At 41.8% G+C, this 18,814-nt stretch overlaps 1 protein-coding gene across 2 annotated transcripts in view; it reads right to left on the reverse strand.

Moving 5' to 3' along the window:
• The window catches only part of LOC128742024 (TP53-binding protein 1-like), a 41,765-nt gene that overhangs the window by 6,151 nt on the left and 16,800 nt on the right, over positions 1-18,814 (reverse strand). Inside the window, exon 5 of one of the 2 annotated variants that reach the window (XM_053838203.1) lies at positions 5,436-6,923. The exons of the other annotated variant lie outside the window; for it this stretch is intronic. Coding sequence (XP_053694178.1) covers positions 6,914-6,923 — 10 coding nt within the window. The 3' untranslated portion in view covers positions 5,436-6,913. Of the gene's footprint in view, positions 1-5,435; positions 6,924-18,814 lie in introns of those variants that run through there. 2 annotated transcript variants of the gene reach the window in all.

The raw sequence follows: 18,814 nt of genomic DNA on the forward strand, positions 1-18,814 counted from the left end.
GCCAGATTCAAAACGGAGGCTGGGAGGATATGGTTACAAATCAATGCGTCGAACACCGTATTTGGTATAAAGGACCCCAGAGAAAGCAACGTTTGCCTCCTACGGACAGTGACTATTGACGGCGAAGAACTGGAAGTGATTGATGAGTTCGCATATTTCTGATCTCAGATCACCGCCGACAATAATACCAGTAAGGAGATCCAACGACGTATTCACGCTGGAAATCGAGCCTACTTATCCCTCCGCAAGACGCTTCGTTCTAGGAGCATACGCCGCCGCACAAAGCTGACGATATACAAAACGCTAATCAGACCGGTAGTCCTCTACGGACTTAAGACAGTAACTTTACTTATGGAAGACATACGTGCACTTGCCGGGGTATGAAATGGGGAAGGCAACTAGGAAGAAGCGCCCAACATAGCTCTAGCCATCCCAAGCCCCTACCTAGCGCCTCCACGTGGCCATACCTGGAAATACTTCAATTTGTATAATTGAGTAGCCAAGCTAGGAGGTGCGGGGTCGTGCGGTTTTCAGTTCCTAACCTTACAATTGTAGTTTTAGGCAACCATTAAACCACACGACTTTATTTTCAAGTATTATATGATTTAAACTAATATTTTTGGCCAACTAATCTATTTTCAGAGAGCGAAATAAGGCGCTATATCCTTGGCCAATTGCAGCCTGGCTTCTGGTCTAAATACCATTAGTTCATCCCTGAGGGTCCGGAGTATCACTTAACCTTTATTAGCAAAGATACTCCCAACGATTGTAAATAAATCATTATCTATGTATACGGGAAGCGTTTGGTACGGGAGGTCCACGCTTTCTTCCTTCCCCTTGCTTTCAAGGAGTCTAATGGAATTAGATATTTTTTCTGGTTCCACTTGATTCCTTGGAATTCTCTCTGCGGTACATGCTGCGCAGTTGGCCTGGCCGTTGACAAGAAAAATGATTGATTCAAGTAATCGTCATTTTCCAGGATGCCTTCAAGAATTGGCTGCGTTAGTGTGAGATTAGATTAGGAAGACATACGTGCACTTGCCGTATTTGAACGAAAGGCGGACTGTTTTTGGCGGAGTACAAACAGAAAGCGAAAAGTGGTGAAGGCGTACGAATCACGAGCTACAGACACTGCTTCGAGATTCCCATTGTAAATCTGTTGAAAGTTGGGAGATTACGGTGTGCCGGCCACGTCGCAAGGATGCCGGACGAATGTGCAGTGAAATCCGTTCTCTTCAAGAACCCCACCGGCACCAGGAATAGAGGGGCCTAACGTGCTAGATGGCTCGGTCAGGTTGAAGCCGACTTGCGTGTGTCGAGACGCGCAACGGATTGGCGACGAGTAGCCCACGGCCGAGTACAATGGAGAGGAATTCTTGATACAGCAAGAACCATCCCGGTGCTCAGTTGGTAAAATAAGTAAGCGAGGAAGATGTTCAAAGGCAGAGCTGGCCAATTACTGATCAACCATACAGACACCTTTCAACCAACCATTAAAAAAAACTCTTCTGAGTCTCATATATCGCTGACCAACAAAATTGGCAGCGCTTGAAGTCCACAATACGTCGCATCGACCGTAACAACTCCGAAAAGCCGTTGTTTATTGAAATTGAAACAGCGCACAAATATAAGAAGTCTTGCAGAGCACAAGAAATAGCCTTTTCAGTCGAGATGCTGAAAGCTTACCCAGTATTGTTACCGCAAATATTGCATCAGCTCTTCAGCAATATCTGGGAAACTGCAACATTTCCGGTGGACTGGATGCCAGGCATCTTGGTAAAAGTCACCAATAACGAGAACCTATCTGAATATGGGAACTAGGGCGACGTCATGTTGCTTTGTATCACTTTTAATGTACTTGGCGCTACTCTCCGGTAGTAGCAAGCTGGATTCCATGCCGACCGATAATGTGTGGATCAGATCACGACGCTCAGACGCGATTCGCCTCGATTCTACATTCCGATCAGAAACGTCCCGATCGACGTGTGCTATAGCATACGTTGTATTCCGATCGAAGCGCAATTTCTGATCGGATCCGGCTTCGATCGGTATGTAGAATAGAGGCGATTCGCAAATCATCGAAATTTAGGGCTATGTCGTTGATTTCGAAAAAGGCACTCGACCGACTAAATCACGAAAACAACTGAAGTGCACTAGGGCGTAGAGTAGTTCCTGATAAGTTAGTCTATTTCATCAACGCCTATACCTAATCGAGGATTACCCGAGGTCTCATAGTTAACGTCACAAAGACAAGTTAATGAGAATGAACATTAACAATCCCTCCGATTCCATAGTAGAGGTTGAGGAGGTCGAAAATTTTCAATATCTCGGTAGTCAGACAACCCCATACGGTGGTACCAGGACTGATGCAGACACATGAACTAGGATGGCCAGTGCCTGGATAGATTTAGGTTTGGTGGCTTCAGAATGCATTTCCAATTCGGAACTCAACCGTCGATGTCACCAGCAGCAGATAGAAACAGAGATTCGGAAGCTTAAATGTAGGTGGATCTAACAGTTTTAGGAGGGGAGCGAACGAAATCTGCAAGAAGACGTAGGCGTAGTCTAGTCAACTGTGTTCAGACTATTGATGCGAACCACTCCTGGCAACAGATGAAAGCCATGGCAAATGTCCGACGACAGTTGGGAAAGCGGACTTTTTTGTTCTGCCGTTCTGCCAGCGGACATGGACATATAACTAATGAAGTCATTTTGATTTTGTTCCTGGTGAAAAAAAATTCCTGGTCTGCTCCTGGATGAGTTGCCACTCTGTGAATGGTAGAGGCTCCAACGAGACAAACATGCCTTTTTTACGGACGGTAATTGTTGACGGCGACGAACCAGAAGTGGTAGATGAGTACGTGTATATTTGGTTAACTAGTTTGTTTATTTATCCAGTAGCGTAAGGAAAACCTTTTTTATATGCTACTTCCGAATAATACCTACCGAATCTGGTAATACCTACAAAAATTCACTACTTATTACAATAATTTTCGTTTATCACTTATTACATTAACATTAAATTTAACGGTTCCAAAACTCTAGACAGCCCCATTTAAAAACTGCTTCCGTTGTCGATTGCTTAGCAGTAGCAGGTAAGGAGTTCCAACTTACCACACCTCGTACGAATAGCGAATTGGAGTAGATGGTAGTATTATTACGCGGGATAATTAAGTTTTGAAGGCGACGTTCTTGGGATGGTACAAGCTTTTAGTAAAGTACTGACGGCGAGCGCGATGTGATGAGTTTACGCAGGAACAAACAGGAACGGTAAGAGTATAGACGTTGCAATGGGCAGCCGATCAGGTTTTCATGCAGATAACTAACATTAGCGAGGTGTCCAAGTCCTTATACAAAGCGAACACAACAGTTTAGTGCAACACGTAACCGGTTCATAGAGCTAACACTTGGGTTGACGTGCAATAGATCTCCGAAAAGAAAGTGAGGCAGTATCAAGACCTTGAAGACCTTTGAACCGAGTGTTTACAGGAGCAGCAGATGCACAACCATGAAGCGAACGAAGACAAGCATAGATTTTGCCACATTGCTGGTTTATAAGACCGTCCCTTCGGAGGTCCGCTCGATCCGTCCAGTCAATAGTTTGGCCGCTAAGTGTGATTGGTGGTATTCCTGCGCCTTCCTCCAATAAACAGTGCCTTACTCATTGACTGCTTAACGTGTAACTGGTTTCTTTGGGACCACTCTGCAATTCTGACAAGATCTGAGTCCACCATTTCAACGAGGTGTCGAGGGCAGGTATCCGGGCGGCCAATATATAATTCAATATATACAATCTGTGTTCGATCTTTGAGCTAAGACTCCAACAAACTCGTAACAGATCTGGAAAAATTGAATTGCGTTTCCAGCTTCGTGCATAGTAATCAGTGAGAGATCGTGTCGAATGCTTTAGAGAAATCTAGTAGAAGTAGTACAGCTGATCCTTTCATGATAACTGCGCTGGCCAGGGCATCGTACACATGGAGTGCTGCTGTTTGTATGGCTTGTCCCTTACGAAAGCCTGCTTGAAACTCCGACAGTAAATTATTCTCAGTAATGTACTCCGACATTTGATTCTTCAAAAGCTTTTCGAACGCCTTCGATAAAGCGCAGAGTATGCTGATTGGGCGAAGGTTTGTAAGGGCATTAATATGCATTTTTTTCTGCAGCGGTACTACCTTGGCTTGCTTCCAGTACGAGTGATAGGACGATGTACTTATGATACAGTTAAACAAGTAGGTGATTTGAAATTTTATCGGCAACCCATCTAGTCCAATAGCATTTGATTTTATGTCCCATACAGCGTTTACGATTTCCCAGGATTGCACCGAGCGAAACGAGAAACAGTATGGCGAATTTTGAGGTCTTCTTCTTGGATTATCTGCGGCTGCACTGCGAATGTAGCTTGATAGAAAGACTTGGTTGACTTCAACTGAATGGAATTCACACTTGTCCTTACCACCTCCAATTTCTTAGGGGCGCTTCCAGAGAACTTTAGTTGAAACTTGGCTATTTAAGAATCTATGCATATATTGAATTTGACAGAGTACAAGCTGAAAGCGGAGAGTGGCGGATGTGTATGAATCAAGGGTAACGGACACAGTTTGGGAAGATTAACAACGTACATTTGGCAAAAGTCGTTTACCTACGGTGAATTGGACACGTCGTAGAACCGTTTTCAGTTCTATTCAACAACTCCGCGGATCCCCAGAACAGAGGGGCTCAACGTGCGAAATGCCTCGACCCGGTCTAAAATTGAAACTTCAGAGAAATCTGGGAATTGGGCGACGAGTAACCCACGTTAGAGTTGAATGGAGCTTAAAACCATACAAACCACTTCTGCAGCTGAATAAAATTGCGCATCTTCGGTGAGCGCAGCTTATTAAATGTCAGTGTGATATTTTTCGATTTTTCGACTTCGATTTCATGAGCCAAAGCATGCCCATATACAAGAATTATGCAACAGACAAACCGACGTAGTGCTACATCAACCATGCGGTCGTGTCTTGTACACAACCCCTTCTAATTTTCCTTGGAGGTTGTAAGGTCACACTAAACAGACTGAGAGAGCGTATAGGGTAGTGAAGAGAGAGAGCAAAAGAGAATGAGCTAAATAGCCACTGTTGCCAGTTACCATTCATAGAAAAAAAAACAATGTAAAAATAAAAACAAAGCAAAACAAAACAAAACGAAACAAAACAAAAATGGTCAAACGATTTGGCATTCCCCGAAACAACCCGGCACCGGGGATATTCTCTTTTCCTCACAACATCTATAACGCTCTCTCTCTCTCTGTTTCTATTTCCCTTATTACTTTTATTATAATATTCAGCATAAATCAAAAACAGGGACTTATCGGATACCTACAGCTACATACTTTTTGTAAAACAAAAATAATTTCAACGCCGCGTGTGATTTGTTAAGAATAATTACGTTTTTATTTGTGTTCTTTAATTTTTAAAATTACTATTTCCAGAATATTCTTTTCCTTGCCACGCACATGATTGGGCGTGCTTCAGTTTTATTAGCGTTCGCTTTTTGTTTACTCTGATTCTACTGTAGTTTCCATTAAATAATACCGATATAGCAGATGTATGAGATTGTTTTTTTTATCATCCTTCTAACGTTATGTGTGGCTTCTTAACGGTCATGAACTCAATGACCACTAAAGTTTGCGACTATATTTAAGTTCTGTCGATATAGAGTGCCAATTGTTTAAAACAAATATGCCAGTGTTCGCTTTCTTTTTTTCCTCTTTGCTCAATTTTGATTACAATATCTCTGCGAATGGATTAGCGGCAAATCGTTATTTTGCTCTGGAACATTCATGAATGAATAAATTACGGAATTTCTGCACACCTGCATTGTTTTAGTTGCTTGTTCGAACTAGCCTCTCGCTCTCTTTCTGTCCCGATCGCTCTGTTTTCACACACACCCACACCCACACACACACACTGATACAAGAAGCAAAACAGGACGCTGACATATTGGATTTTTGGACCAAGTAACTATCAGTATTTATCCCGGCACGCGCTCACTAGCAGAGTGTATTTATGTCACATTTTTATAGATTTCTAAAATCTAAGTTTCGTTACCTGTAGAACTATCGTCGTCGATGGTACAAAAATCAGTAAAATAGACGTCGGTTAGTTTTGCCCTGCCATATAGAACAGCTGTCAGCATGCTAAACTTCTATCAGCAAAAAGAAAAGTAATCGTACAGGTTAAACCTAAAACCTAACTAATGATTTAGCAGTGATTCAATATGTTTAAGTCTGGTTCGTTTTGTTCTGCACTGTTGTTTTGTAGGAATGCCAAAAAATCTGACCAAATTAGCTCTACTTTCCTCATGGTGGTTGGTGAGCACGTTTTGAAAAACAAAAAAAAGCTAAACATTTACTTTTGCCAGAGGAAAGATTTTCTCTAAATGCGCGTACAGTCTCTACACTTTGAAATGCAAGTTTAGCTAGAACACGTCACTCTAGGATCGTTCACGTCCGTCCAGTCCTGCGTGTCAAAATCAGTTTTTTTTTGATATTGTTCGAGGAAAGTGATCGCCGCCAACCATTGATAAGAGTAGTGACGCTCTCGGCTCCGTTTATGGTTCTAAAATTTAGTTAGGTTTGGCGTGCCATTTTCAACACAATGCGCTCTTCTAATGTACGAGAATGCACAGAAGCAGGTTCTGCGACCGCTACAACGGTGGCTGGCTAAAATATTTTACGGAACCTTACTTTTACTAGCCACGCTCTCTACAGACTGTGTTAGCACTTTCCTTTCATCTCTGGATTATGATTGAAATATAGCTAAAAGTTATTAGTTTGTTGCTGCTATTGACTATAAATTGTTTGTTTTTTTTATATATCTGCATATTGATGGTTTTTTTGCCGGACTCGAGAATCGCGTAGAAAGACCGTTTACGAAAGCCTAGAAATATAGAAAAATGATAATGGTTGGGCACACAGCATTTGATTGTATTGCACATTTTCAAAAGAAATCATTTCACTACTATTTTTGAATCTTGTTTTTTTACTTCAATGCTTAAAAACGTGCAATATTTTGCATTTTTTTACCGAAGACAGAAGTATTTCTCCACAAGATGGAAAGACTTCACTTAAGAAACCTTCAAAAATTCAAAATCCAAATCGTTTTGAGGCATCATGTTCCCTTCGTAATAATAATACACTGACGAGGACAGTAAAATAGTGTCGAAGGAACCTAGATTGTTAATGAAAAACTTCTTGCTTTGCTACGGTGACTTCATATCTTCTATGGTAGCATCTCTCCCTTCAAGTTGATATATCAGGTAATCGTTCAATTCTTACGTCAAGATACGCGACCACAGAACCCCCGAAAAAACGACGCCACGAAGAGCATGCAGTGGTCAGTAAACCACTTCTTGTTGGTACAAAATCGTCTACATCACAAACCGTGTTGACCGTTTTCTGGCTATACCTCTCTCGACTACGCCCCAGTGTGAAACCCGAAGCCGTCGCCGAGTTAGTTAATGATTGTTTGCAATGCAATGATCAGATTAAAATGATTCCACTGATAAAAAAGGATGCTGACCAGTTCAAAGTCGTTATGGACGAAAAGTCTCGAGACATTGCTCTTGGTACGGGTACATGGCCTCAAAGACTACTTTTCAGGGAATTCGAAGGCACTAGCGTAAAAAACTACTGGGCACCATCTGTACCTCGAGCAATACCGACAACTCCATGTATAGATGTAACCCCAGCGAGCAATCCTTCGTCCTCCAACGGAGATCCGGGACCGGCGCCAACAGGGTCTTAGAGTCCAAATGCAGGACACCGCAGTCGAGCTACTGCTGCCAGCTTACATCGGTCGTCTGGGCCCTGCGTGTGGGTTTGGGGAAACCCTCAACCCGTCCGTCACAATCGAGCATTGCTGTCCCGTCGATTGCTGCCATCAGAGCCGTTCCATTTCAGTGCTCGATACCGGTGATGAGAATTTCCAACTTGCTTTCTCAGGCAACTACCGACTTTATAGTCCATCCTCGCTTCCTGACGTTCTCTCCATCCGTAGCAATGGCTTCTGTAGCGACCCTCTGCACCGAGTCTCCGTTCCCAGCGCTCACTCAAACTGCCATATCACCACAACGATATAATCGTTTTAACTGAAACCTGGCTTGACGAACGAACCTCTTCCACACAAATCTTCGGATCAAACTACGACGTCTTCCGTTGTGACCGGTGTGTACACAACAGCTGAAAATCAACGGGCGACGGCGTTTTATTGCCAACTCAAGGCCTCTGTCTTAGAACACAACGATTGGCTACTTGTTGAGCAAGTTTGGGGGACTATAAAATTATCCGATCGCTTTTTATACCTGTGCGCTGTATATTTCCCACCGGCTCGAGTAAGGGACGCCGTACCCCTTAAGGCGCATATGGTATCGGTCTCCGTAATTACTTTGGCAGCCTCCGCTTCTTACTTACTTAATTGGCCTAACGTCTTATGACAAGGCCTGCGCAGTATAATTTCTCCATCTGTTTCGGTCCATGGCAACTGATCTCCAGTTCCGCGGGCACCCAGTGCCTCCGCTTCTTACGATTTGCTAATTCTGGGTGATTTCAACCTTCCCGGGATTAATTGGCGTGAACGCGGCAGCGGCTATCTGTTCGTCGACTTCACTTCTGTAACCCCGATCACCACCGAGTTGTTCGACTGCTATAGACTGCAAATTACCAAAATCACCACTGAAAACAGACGCTGCTTGGATCTCTGCTTCGCTAGTGTTCGCTGTCAGGCTCCAGAGTCTAGAATGTATGTTGGTACCTGCTCCACTGGTTAAAGATGTCCTCCATAATGCACCGCTATTAGTTCCGATTCATCAACATACACCATGCATAACGACCGACTCACCACTGTCCGTCTATTACGATTTCAACCGATGCCGATTTTGATGCGATCCAGAGCATATTAAACAGTAGGGGTAATAGGGGCATAATGAGCATACGGGGCAAAATGGGCCACCGTTCGTTTGGGCATATTGGACAATCAATTTCGCTAATTTGATTAATGAACTTGTTGATAATGTTCTTAATAAGCATCTCAACAAAAATCGCGTCCAAATTCGTTGACATATCTGAGATATTGAGAAAAAACTCGAGCCGATTCAGGAATGTCAAAATACTATAAGAATTGCAATCCATATAATAAGCTCTATAGCCATTTGTTGCGTGCTATGGACTTCTCCACTCCATATATGGTTACTATTACCATATACGAACAATTACTTTGTATGATTGAGATATTTTTTTGTTTTATCGCATTATTATAATTGTTTTTGATTAGCATGGCTGTAAGGGGCATAATGAGCATGCCTGGCAATGTATTTGTACATCTATACCTATAAAGAAGGATTTCTGTCTGTCTGTCTGTCTGTCTGTCTGTCTGTCTGTCTGTCTGTCTGTCTGTCTGTCTGTCTGTCTGTTTTGTGTTCCTTATAGAATCAAAAACTACTGAACCAATCGGCGTAAAAATTTGCATGTAGAGGTTTTTAGGGCCAGGAAAGGTTTTAGTGATGGTTAGAGACCCCTCCCCCCACTAAGAGGGGGGGCTCCCATACAAATGAAACACAAATTTCTGCATAATTCGAGAACTAATTAAGCAAATAGAACCAAATTTGGCATGTGGGTGTTTTCGGTGACAAGAATTTATTCTAGGGTAATTTGAGACCCCTCCCCTCTTTATAAGGGGAATTATAACTCCTCTCCCCTTTAAGAGGGGGGGTTTCCATACCAATTTCCTCATAACTCGAGAACTAATAAAGCAAATGGAACCAAATTTGGCATATGAAGGTTTTCGAGGGCAAGAAAATTTTCTATGTTGAATTAGGACCCCTCCTCACTTTAAGAGGGGGGGCTCCTGTACAAATGAAATACCAATTTCCTCATAACTCGAGAACTAATCAAGCAAATGGAACCAAATTTGGCATGTGTGTGTTTTTGAAGACAAAATTTTTTTCTAAGATGAATTGGGACCCCTCCCCACTTTAAGAGGGGGGGGGCTCCTATACAAACGAAATACAAATTTCCTTATAACTCGAGAGCTAATCCAGCAAATGGAACCAAATTTGGCATGTAGGTGTTTTTGGAGGCAAGAATGTTTTCTATGATGAATAAGAACCTCTCCCCACTTTAGGAGGGGGGGCTCCTATACAAATGAAATACAAATTTCCTCATAACTCGAGAACTAATCAAGCAAATGGAACCAAATTTGGCATGTGGGTGTTTTCGGTGACAAGAATTTATTCTATGGTAAATTGAGACCCCTCCCTCTTTATAAGAGGAATTGTAACTCCTCTCTCCTGTTCCTCCTCTCTCTTGTAACTCTAAGAGGGGGGGCTCCTGTACAAATGAAATACAAATTTCCTCCTAACTCGAGAACTAATCAAGCAAATAGAACAACATTTGGCATGTGGGTGTTTTTTTTGGTGACAAGAATTTATTCTATGGTGAATTGAGACCCCTCCCCTCTTTATAAGAGGAATTATAACTCCTCTCCCCTTTAAGAGGGGGGACTTCCATACAAATTTCCTCATAACTCGAGAACTAATCAAGCAAATGCAACCAAATTTGGCATGTGAAGGTTTTCGAGAGCAAGAAAATTTTCTATGGTGAATTAGGACCCCTCCCCACTTTAAGAGGAGGGGCTCCTGTACAAATGAAATACAAATTTCCTCATAACTCGAGAACTAATCAAGCGAATTGAACCAAATTTGGCATGTGTGTGTTTTTGGAGACAATTTTTTTTTCAATGATGAATTGGGACCCCTCCCCACTTTAGGAGGGGGGGTCCTGTACAAACGAGATACAAATTTCCTCATAACTCGAGAACTAATCCAGCAAATGGAACCAAATTTGGCATGTAGGTGTTTTTGGAGGCAAGAATTTTTTCTGTGATGAATTAGGACCTCTTCCCACATTAGGAGGGGGGGCTCCAATACAAATGAAATACAAATTTCCCCATAACTCGAGAACTAATCAAGCAAATGGAACCAACTTTGGCATGTGAAGGTTTTCGAGGGCAGGAAAATTTTCTACGGTGAATTAGGACCCCTCCCCGCTCTAAGAGGGGGGGCTCCTGTACAAATGAAATACAAATTTCCTCCTAACTCGAGAACTAATCAAGCAAATAGAACAACATTTGGCATGTGGGTGTTTTTGGAGGCAACCATTTTTCCCATGATGAATTAGGACTTCTTACCTTTTTAGGAGGGGGGGGGGCTCCCATTCAAACGAAATACAAATTTGCTCATAACTTTAGAACTAATCAAGTAAATGGAACCAAATTTGGCATGTGAGAGTTTTAGATGGCAGAATTTTTTTTCTGTGGTGTATTACGACCCCTTTCCCTTTTAAGAGGGTGGGCTTCCATACAAATGAAATACAAATTTCCTTATAATTTGAGTACTAATCAAGCAAATGGAACCAAATTTAGCATGTAGGAGATTTTTGAGTCTTGAATTTATGTTACGATAGTTAGAGACCTCTCACCCCTGTGGTATGGGGATATGGACTCTCATACAAATAAAACAGAAATTTTGGCGAAACTCAAAAACTAATCCAACTCGAGAAATTCGAGACTCTTCCATAAAACATTAATCAATAACAAGACCACAAAAACTATCTATAGTAACACTAGATCATTCAGGACGAGCCGGTCGCGAGTGTTGCCGGTGACCCGCCGTCGGAAGCGCCGCCCACTGGGGGACTTGCAAAACTCGAGAAGTGATAAAGATCATCCGAGATTCATGATTTATGTACAACACAGGTTAATTTGTGGCAATACGAAGTTTGTCGGGTCAGCTAGTAACCAATAAAGGCTGGAAAGCAATATAAACATAAAAATGACACAGTCAAGTACCGTACAAGCACCATATTCAAAACAGTGCCTAACTCTGAACAGTCAGACATTTTTCTTGATTATTGATAAAATGCTAAATATTGAAATAAGTTAAGTTTCCACATCTTATAAATTATCCATTTCTGTAATTATATTTTACATAGCACACCCTGTCAATGCAGAACGTAAATAAAATAAAAAATTAAACCGAGACGACGATCGATTGAAACGTAAACAAACATGGCTGCTTAGCGGATTGCCTAACAGCATCGAAATAAATTTCTCGCTAAAAAAAGTGATAAAAGAGAACTTTTTCTCTATATCGGTATTATAAACATTAAAAGGTACGTATTCTTGTCATCCGGAGCATATTTTTTATTCGCTTAAGTGATTAATATCATGAAATAATTATAAAAACAAATGTGTTCAGAATAACGCACCTTTGTTTTCGTCAGTTCCTAAAGGTGAAAAAATGCCGAGTCACAAGAGGAATATGTCTTATGCTTCATGGAAGCTGGAAAAGGCGCTCGTGATGAAAAATAAAGGCTTTTCTATACGACAATCGGCTGCTATGTATGGAATTCCAGTAAGTACTGTACGCTTGGGACAAAAGTTCGGTGGCTCCCAAAAAACCTGCGAAACCAACCGTTCTCACATCCGGAGAGGAAGTGCGTATTGTAGAATGGGTCGCACAGACTGCTAGAGCCGGCTTTCCAGTTGATATGAAACGTTTGAGGACTACTGTTGGTTATTTTATTAAGCAGACTGGCAGGCAAAATCCATTCACGAACGGGATTCCTGGTCAAAAGTGGGCGGATCTGTTCATTAATCGGCACAAGGAACTTTCATCACGAGTACCAAGCAGCCTCTCCAAGCAACGGACTCAAGTTTCCGAGATACAGATTCGCAGATGGTTCCAAGAAGTTGAAACCTATCTCAGGGCAGCAAATATGTATGATATTCTGAATAACCACTCTGGCGTGTTTAATATGAACATCTATCACATCTATCTATCCGCTTGGTACCGAGAAGAGAGAGGGTACTGGCAAATTCAAAGGACAAATACGTTCATGTAGCAAATGCAAACTCTGATCGAGAATGCTATACAGTTTTATTTGCTGCGAACGCAGCTGGTAATCTAGCACCGCCTCTTGTCCTTTTCCCATAAAAACAAAGAGCCCATGTTCCGGTCGTCGCCACGAGCGACCAATTTAAGAAGTACTATTAGCAGCGTGAAAATGAAAAGAACAAGGAAAACGAACTACGCGCAGTTAAAAAGGCTGAAAGAGAGGCCAAAAAAGCGGCACGGAATTTGAAAAAATACACTAAAATAAATAAAACAACTTGCTAAATCGGATTCACAATTAAAAAAGACTTTTTACTGCAGATTCGAACTATTCAGAATTTGGAACACTAATGTTCAGAGTAAGGAACGTTGTCCGCTTTGGTGTCCAGAATTAGGAACACAAACAACAATTACAAAAAAATGGGTTTTAGTTATTCAATTTCATTATTTATGACGATTGTCATTTTTAAAATACAGATTAATGTTACTGCTTCTTGATGGTAAAGAAAGAGCTGTAATAAAATGTTGAATTATTTTTTTATGTTTTGTTGAATTTTGAAACTGCTTAACCGTTTAGAATATGGTGCTTGCACGGTATAATGTTGCGTAATTGTAAGCAACAATCAACCCGAAAATAGCGGTTACAGAGCAAAAGTTGTGTCGTTCATCTACCTGCCACTTGAACTGCCATGTTGCATATGTTGTGCAACTGAAAAAAAAAAATCGTTAAATAGAAACAATCATAAAATAACCGCTGAATGAAATCAAAATAGTCACCATTTCTCTTTTCTTCTATTTGATATAATCCTTTGTTATTTTCCAGTATAAACTGGCTAAATTGGTAACTTTAACTAATGTGCCCATATTGCCCCGTATGGTGGCCCATTATGCCCCGTATGGTTTTTGAACGAAGCAAAAAGTATCATTTTTTAAACATTTAAATTTAATGGCTGTTCATAGTCAATCAATATTCTAACATTGATAATTTATCAAAGACATGTCAAATCGTAAGTTTATGGCAATTATTAGAATTTTGATTACGCGCTACATGTTTTATGAAGCGTTTTGCTTAGGTGGCCCATATTGCCCCTACCACCCCTATCGACTGGAACGCAGCCTTGGAAGAGAATGACGTAAATACTGCCGCCTTGACCAAATCTCAACGATTCTCTCACTAACCTCACTATTGACGATTCTATGATCAAACAGGTCTGCTTTGAAGTTAAAAAGCTCAACTTCCAGTGGACCGGGTGGCGTACCTTCAATCTTTCTAAAGAAAAGTATGGATGCCTTGGATGCTCTAACCCGACGACTATTTAGCTCCTCAATTAGCAGGTATATTTGCTTCTGCTTGGAAATCCACTTACATGTTTCCAGTACATAAGAAGAACAAAAGAAACGGACAACTACAGAGAGATATCTGCCTTATGTGCAATATCGAAACTCTTCAAGCTCCTTGTGATCGTGCCAATTTCCTCGTTCGTTCAGCAATACATCGCTGACGAGCAACGCGGATTCATGCCCAAGCGCTCAACGTATACCAATCTACTAACATTCGACGACCGTTCTTAGACAGTCGTTATCTATACTGACCTCTTCGCCGCTTTCGACAAGCTGAATTATCAAATCGCCGTCGCGAAACTGGGCATTGGAGGGCCGCTGCTTCAGTGGTTTAAATCGTATCTGTCGAACCATCCTATTAATGTGTCTATCGATGGGTTCACCTCACCGGATTTCACCGGTTTTTCTGGAATCCCACCAGGTAGCCATCTCGGACCGTTGGTTTTTCTTATTTATTTCAACAACTTAATGCTCAAAGGTCCTCGGCTTTTGTTCGCCAACGACTTGAAACTGTTTTCAAAAGTTAACAATTCATCGGACACTCTCGCACTCCAGGAGCAACTGTTGATATTCACCGGATGGTGCAAACACAATCGCTTGGTACTAAACCCCGGTAAATGTGAAGTGATACGGTTCTCGAGAAAGCTGAATCCTATAATATTCGACTACCGATTATCAAGCGTACCTTTACGCCGTGTAGAATGCGTCAAGAATCTTTGGATTCTTGCTGCACTCTAAATTGACTTTCAAACAGCATGTTTCGTTCGTTGTCGACAAGGCCTGCAAAAACTTGGGATTCATTATGCGTATCGCCAAAAACCGTCATTATGGCTCGTAAAAAGCTGGATAGTTTACGTTACCAATCCCTTCCAAAATGGTACCAGTTATCCATTTCCAATTGTCTTTGTTTAGGTAAAACTTAGTAAAAACCAGTGATCTGAAATTTACTACGGCGAAGTGCTTCGGGTTGAGCAGAAGCTTCGTGTGTTGGTCGTATAAGGTCCATAGCAGTTCTTATGGTACGTCCTTGAAGCTGGTGACTTGGGGAGTTATCATTAAGCACTACTGACGGTGTAGATCTGTAGACTGGCAAAAATATCTGGAAAAACAAGGAACTCAGCAGTCGTAAACTGACTCCCGTTGTCGGATACAAGCGAAACAGGGATTCCAAAACGGGCTTCACATGGGAATGATATAGTAGTCGACCTGGTAATACACACCTTCCATTGCCCAGCAAAATCCAGATGTAGTCGCTGTCATGGTCCTTCAGCACGAGGCAATGGTTGTGGTTGTAGATGCACAGTTGTAACGACGGGCGTAATCAACAATATCGTTGCCAAGCGATGGACAAAAAACTGTGCTGTGCTGTGTGTGCCATTGCCTTAGTTCTTTCTTTCCATTGTGGGCATTAGACCACCCAACGAGATGCAGAACCATACCAGGGTGTCCTTCATCTATGTGCTTTATTCGTTTACGAAAACCGTCGGGAATAACAACCCGTACCCACGGAATGATTCGTGGCGGCTATAGAATTCACGAACACTGGAATCTGATGTTGAACATTGCAACGGGCTGCCGATCCATCCTGAATGTAGCAAATTACCTTCTGGAGAACAGGATCAGTAGCCGAAGCACCTCGAACCTTTCGAACGTAACAGGAGTATTCTGCAGTGTTTCTTCCTGTTGTTTTCGTAATTGGCGATAAACCTTGACAAAACATCAGCGTATCCGAAATTCTGCGTTGAGATGTATTCGACTTTAAAGTCATAGCACAGAAGGTGGTCCTTTTTCCGATGCAAAAACTTGGTTATTGGTCAGTATCATATACAGTAAGTATCAGTTCAAGATATTTGTGATCTCTTTCTGAGCAAATCGGCATTGCTCTGGTCGCAAATTAAAGTCATACTCACGAAGCTGCTTTAAAAGTTTGCAGATTATTGCATGATGCTTAACTTTCGTTTTGCTATATAAGATGACATCGTCTAAAAAGACTTCAACTCCTGGTAGATCCAAAATCATCGTCGACATGAGCTGTTGAAATGCTCCTGGTGCGGATTTAGCTCCCGGCGTCAATCGAATGAAACGATGCAGTAGCAGTCCTTCGTGCGTGTTAATCGTAAGCAGTTTTTCTGTTTTAGCATCTACTTGAGAAGGTAAGCATCGGACATTTCATTTCATTTATTCATTGTCCAGTAGCTTAAGATATACATTTTGCTTCCGACGATTCCGACGCATAACAGCGGGCGGTAACGACTTCCAATTTACCACGCCTCGAACGAACAATAAACTTGCATGTAGCTTGTCGTGTTCTTGGCTGGAACTACCAAACTCTGCCAACGGCGTCCACGGGTTTGGATAAGCCTCCGCTGCAGAGTACCTACAAGGAGACTGAGTTTTTAGCAGATTCCTCCGGAAAACGCACAACCGATAGGCATAAAAGCATTGTAAAGCGCGTCCAATAAGGTTCCGCTGAAGGTGACTCACATAGCGTCACATACGTCATAGCGACTCAATCCGCCCACCATCCGGTCATCCCACTGCACATCATTTTGGAAGATAAAGCCTATAGGTTGCTGGCACTTTCTGACCATTCGGTGCTATGACCATAAAGTACAATTCCAGGTGCTGACGAGATCATTTATAAGACAGCAGAAAAGTAGAGGACCAAGCACTGAGCCTTGAGGAACGACGGACGGCACTTTCATGCTACGTGAGCCGCGATTACCACAAAAAAACTGTCACTCAGCTTGGTCAGTAGCTTACTGAGCGGGATTGTATCAAAAGTCTTTGAGAAATCGACCAGTAGTAACATATCGGAACTTTTTTTTGACCGACAATGGATGTGAGCTCGTCATACACTCGAAGAGATGCGGTTTTGATGCTATGTCCTCAATGGAAACCAGCCTGATAGTCCGTTAGCAAGCCATCACCTTCTAAATGTAGAATGTCATTTGCTGTTTAAGAAACCTCTCAAAAGCCTCGACGATTACTGATGTCGTTCAAATGAGCCTTTTTCTTCAATGGTATAAAACTTTTGCGTGTTTCCAAGAGTCAGGAAATGTGGAACCCTCGATAAACATATAAACAATGTGTTGCACCGACTAGCTGTAGAATGATCTTCACAAACTTAAAGAACAAACCGTCCATTCCCATGGCGTTCGACGACCAACAGATCGATAATGCTGAAAATACGGCTGCCCGCGTCCGGTAGTTTATTGAAAATGAATTATTGGTAACGGGTAATGATTTGACTCCAACGCTGCACCCAATCCGGTGGAATAGTCGGCACGGTTTTTTGATAACCACAATGGGTACTGCCTAGTCTGAGTAATCCACAGATGATATGAGGTACAATCTTTGCTGTCGTTACATCTCAACCTTTGGTTTTGGTCGGAATACAGGTTGTACGTTTGGTACCAGATGTAAAGTGATTTTTGTTTCAGTGCCACTGCAGAGGCCTCAACTATCCTTAAACACTGCCGGAAACTGGTCGAAAAAATATTAATCGGACTAAGGGGAAACACACAAGATGCATGGCACCGCATTCTTCTTCTTCGTTCTAATGCTGCTAACAGTGTTCCATGTCGCAGACTTGACAGTTGGGAGCGGTGACTTGACCATATGCCCAGCAAATTTTTTTTAACGGTGGGATGGGCTGTACTATAAATCGACTTTTGGTTCTTTTAGGAAACTGATTACTTCGACTTTCGATGTTTTGTGTTTTAAATAGTTCGACCAAACTATCAAACTATTGTTGTGCCTTGATTGTTACCAGCTGTTTGGTTTTTGCTTTTGTTATGGCTACAAAGTCGTCTGCATATTGAACCAGAATGGTATCGTCGGAACTGCAACTGTGTAGCTTAGCCATGTACAAATTAAACAACAACGGTGAGAGTACGTCTCCTTGCGGTAACCCATTACTAATTATACGAGTTATTTCTGTACTTCCACTCTTTATCGATAGACGTCTATTTATTAGAAAAGAGGTGATCTAGCTTAATATTTCAGGGGGGATTCTTTTATCAGATAGAATTTCTTCTAAGATGTCTGTGCGAACGGCGCTGTAGGCGTTGCTTATGACGATGAAAATTCCTATATTTACAAATCCATTTCTTTTATTCTTTAGAATAAGATTGGTGACTAAACTGCTACAGATATTTGTAGAATATCCTTTTCTAAATCCAAAGGATAACTCTGGTAGAATTTTGTTGTTGTCTACAAACATTTGGAGTTCCTGTAGAACCGCCGTATTTACAATTTTAGTGAGCGTGGGTACTAGCGATATTGGGCGATTTCCAGCTGGTGTTGCTTGATCCTTTCCGGGTTTTGGGGTGGCAATTATACGGATTTCTTTGAGTTGGTCTGTGATGTGTCCATTTCTCCACATGGTATTTATGTCGTATAATATATTTTTCACTACATTTGGCTTCAATTGTCTTAGCATGTCGTAGGTAATCCGGTCAACATCTGGTGTAGAGCTTTTCTTTTTCTGAAGGATGTTTTGCCATTTATTAGCATCCATGATATCGCCATAGGTTGT

This window comes from Sabethes cyaneus, chromosome 3 (assembly GCF_943734655.1).
Source record: "Sabethes cyaneus chromosome 3, idSabCyanKW18_F2, whole genome shotgun sequence".
Taxonomy (NCBI): domain Eukaryota; kingdom Metazoa; phylum Arthropoda; class Insecta; order Diptera; family Culicidae; genus Sabethes; species Sabethes cyaneus.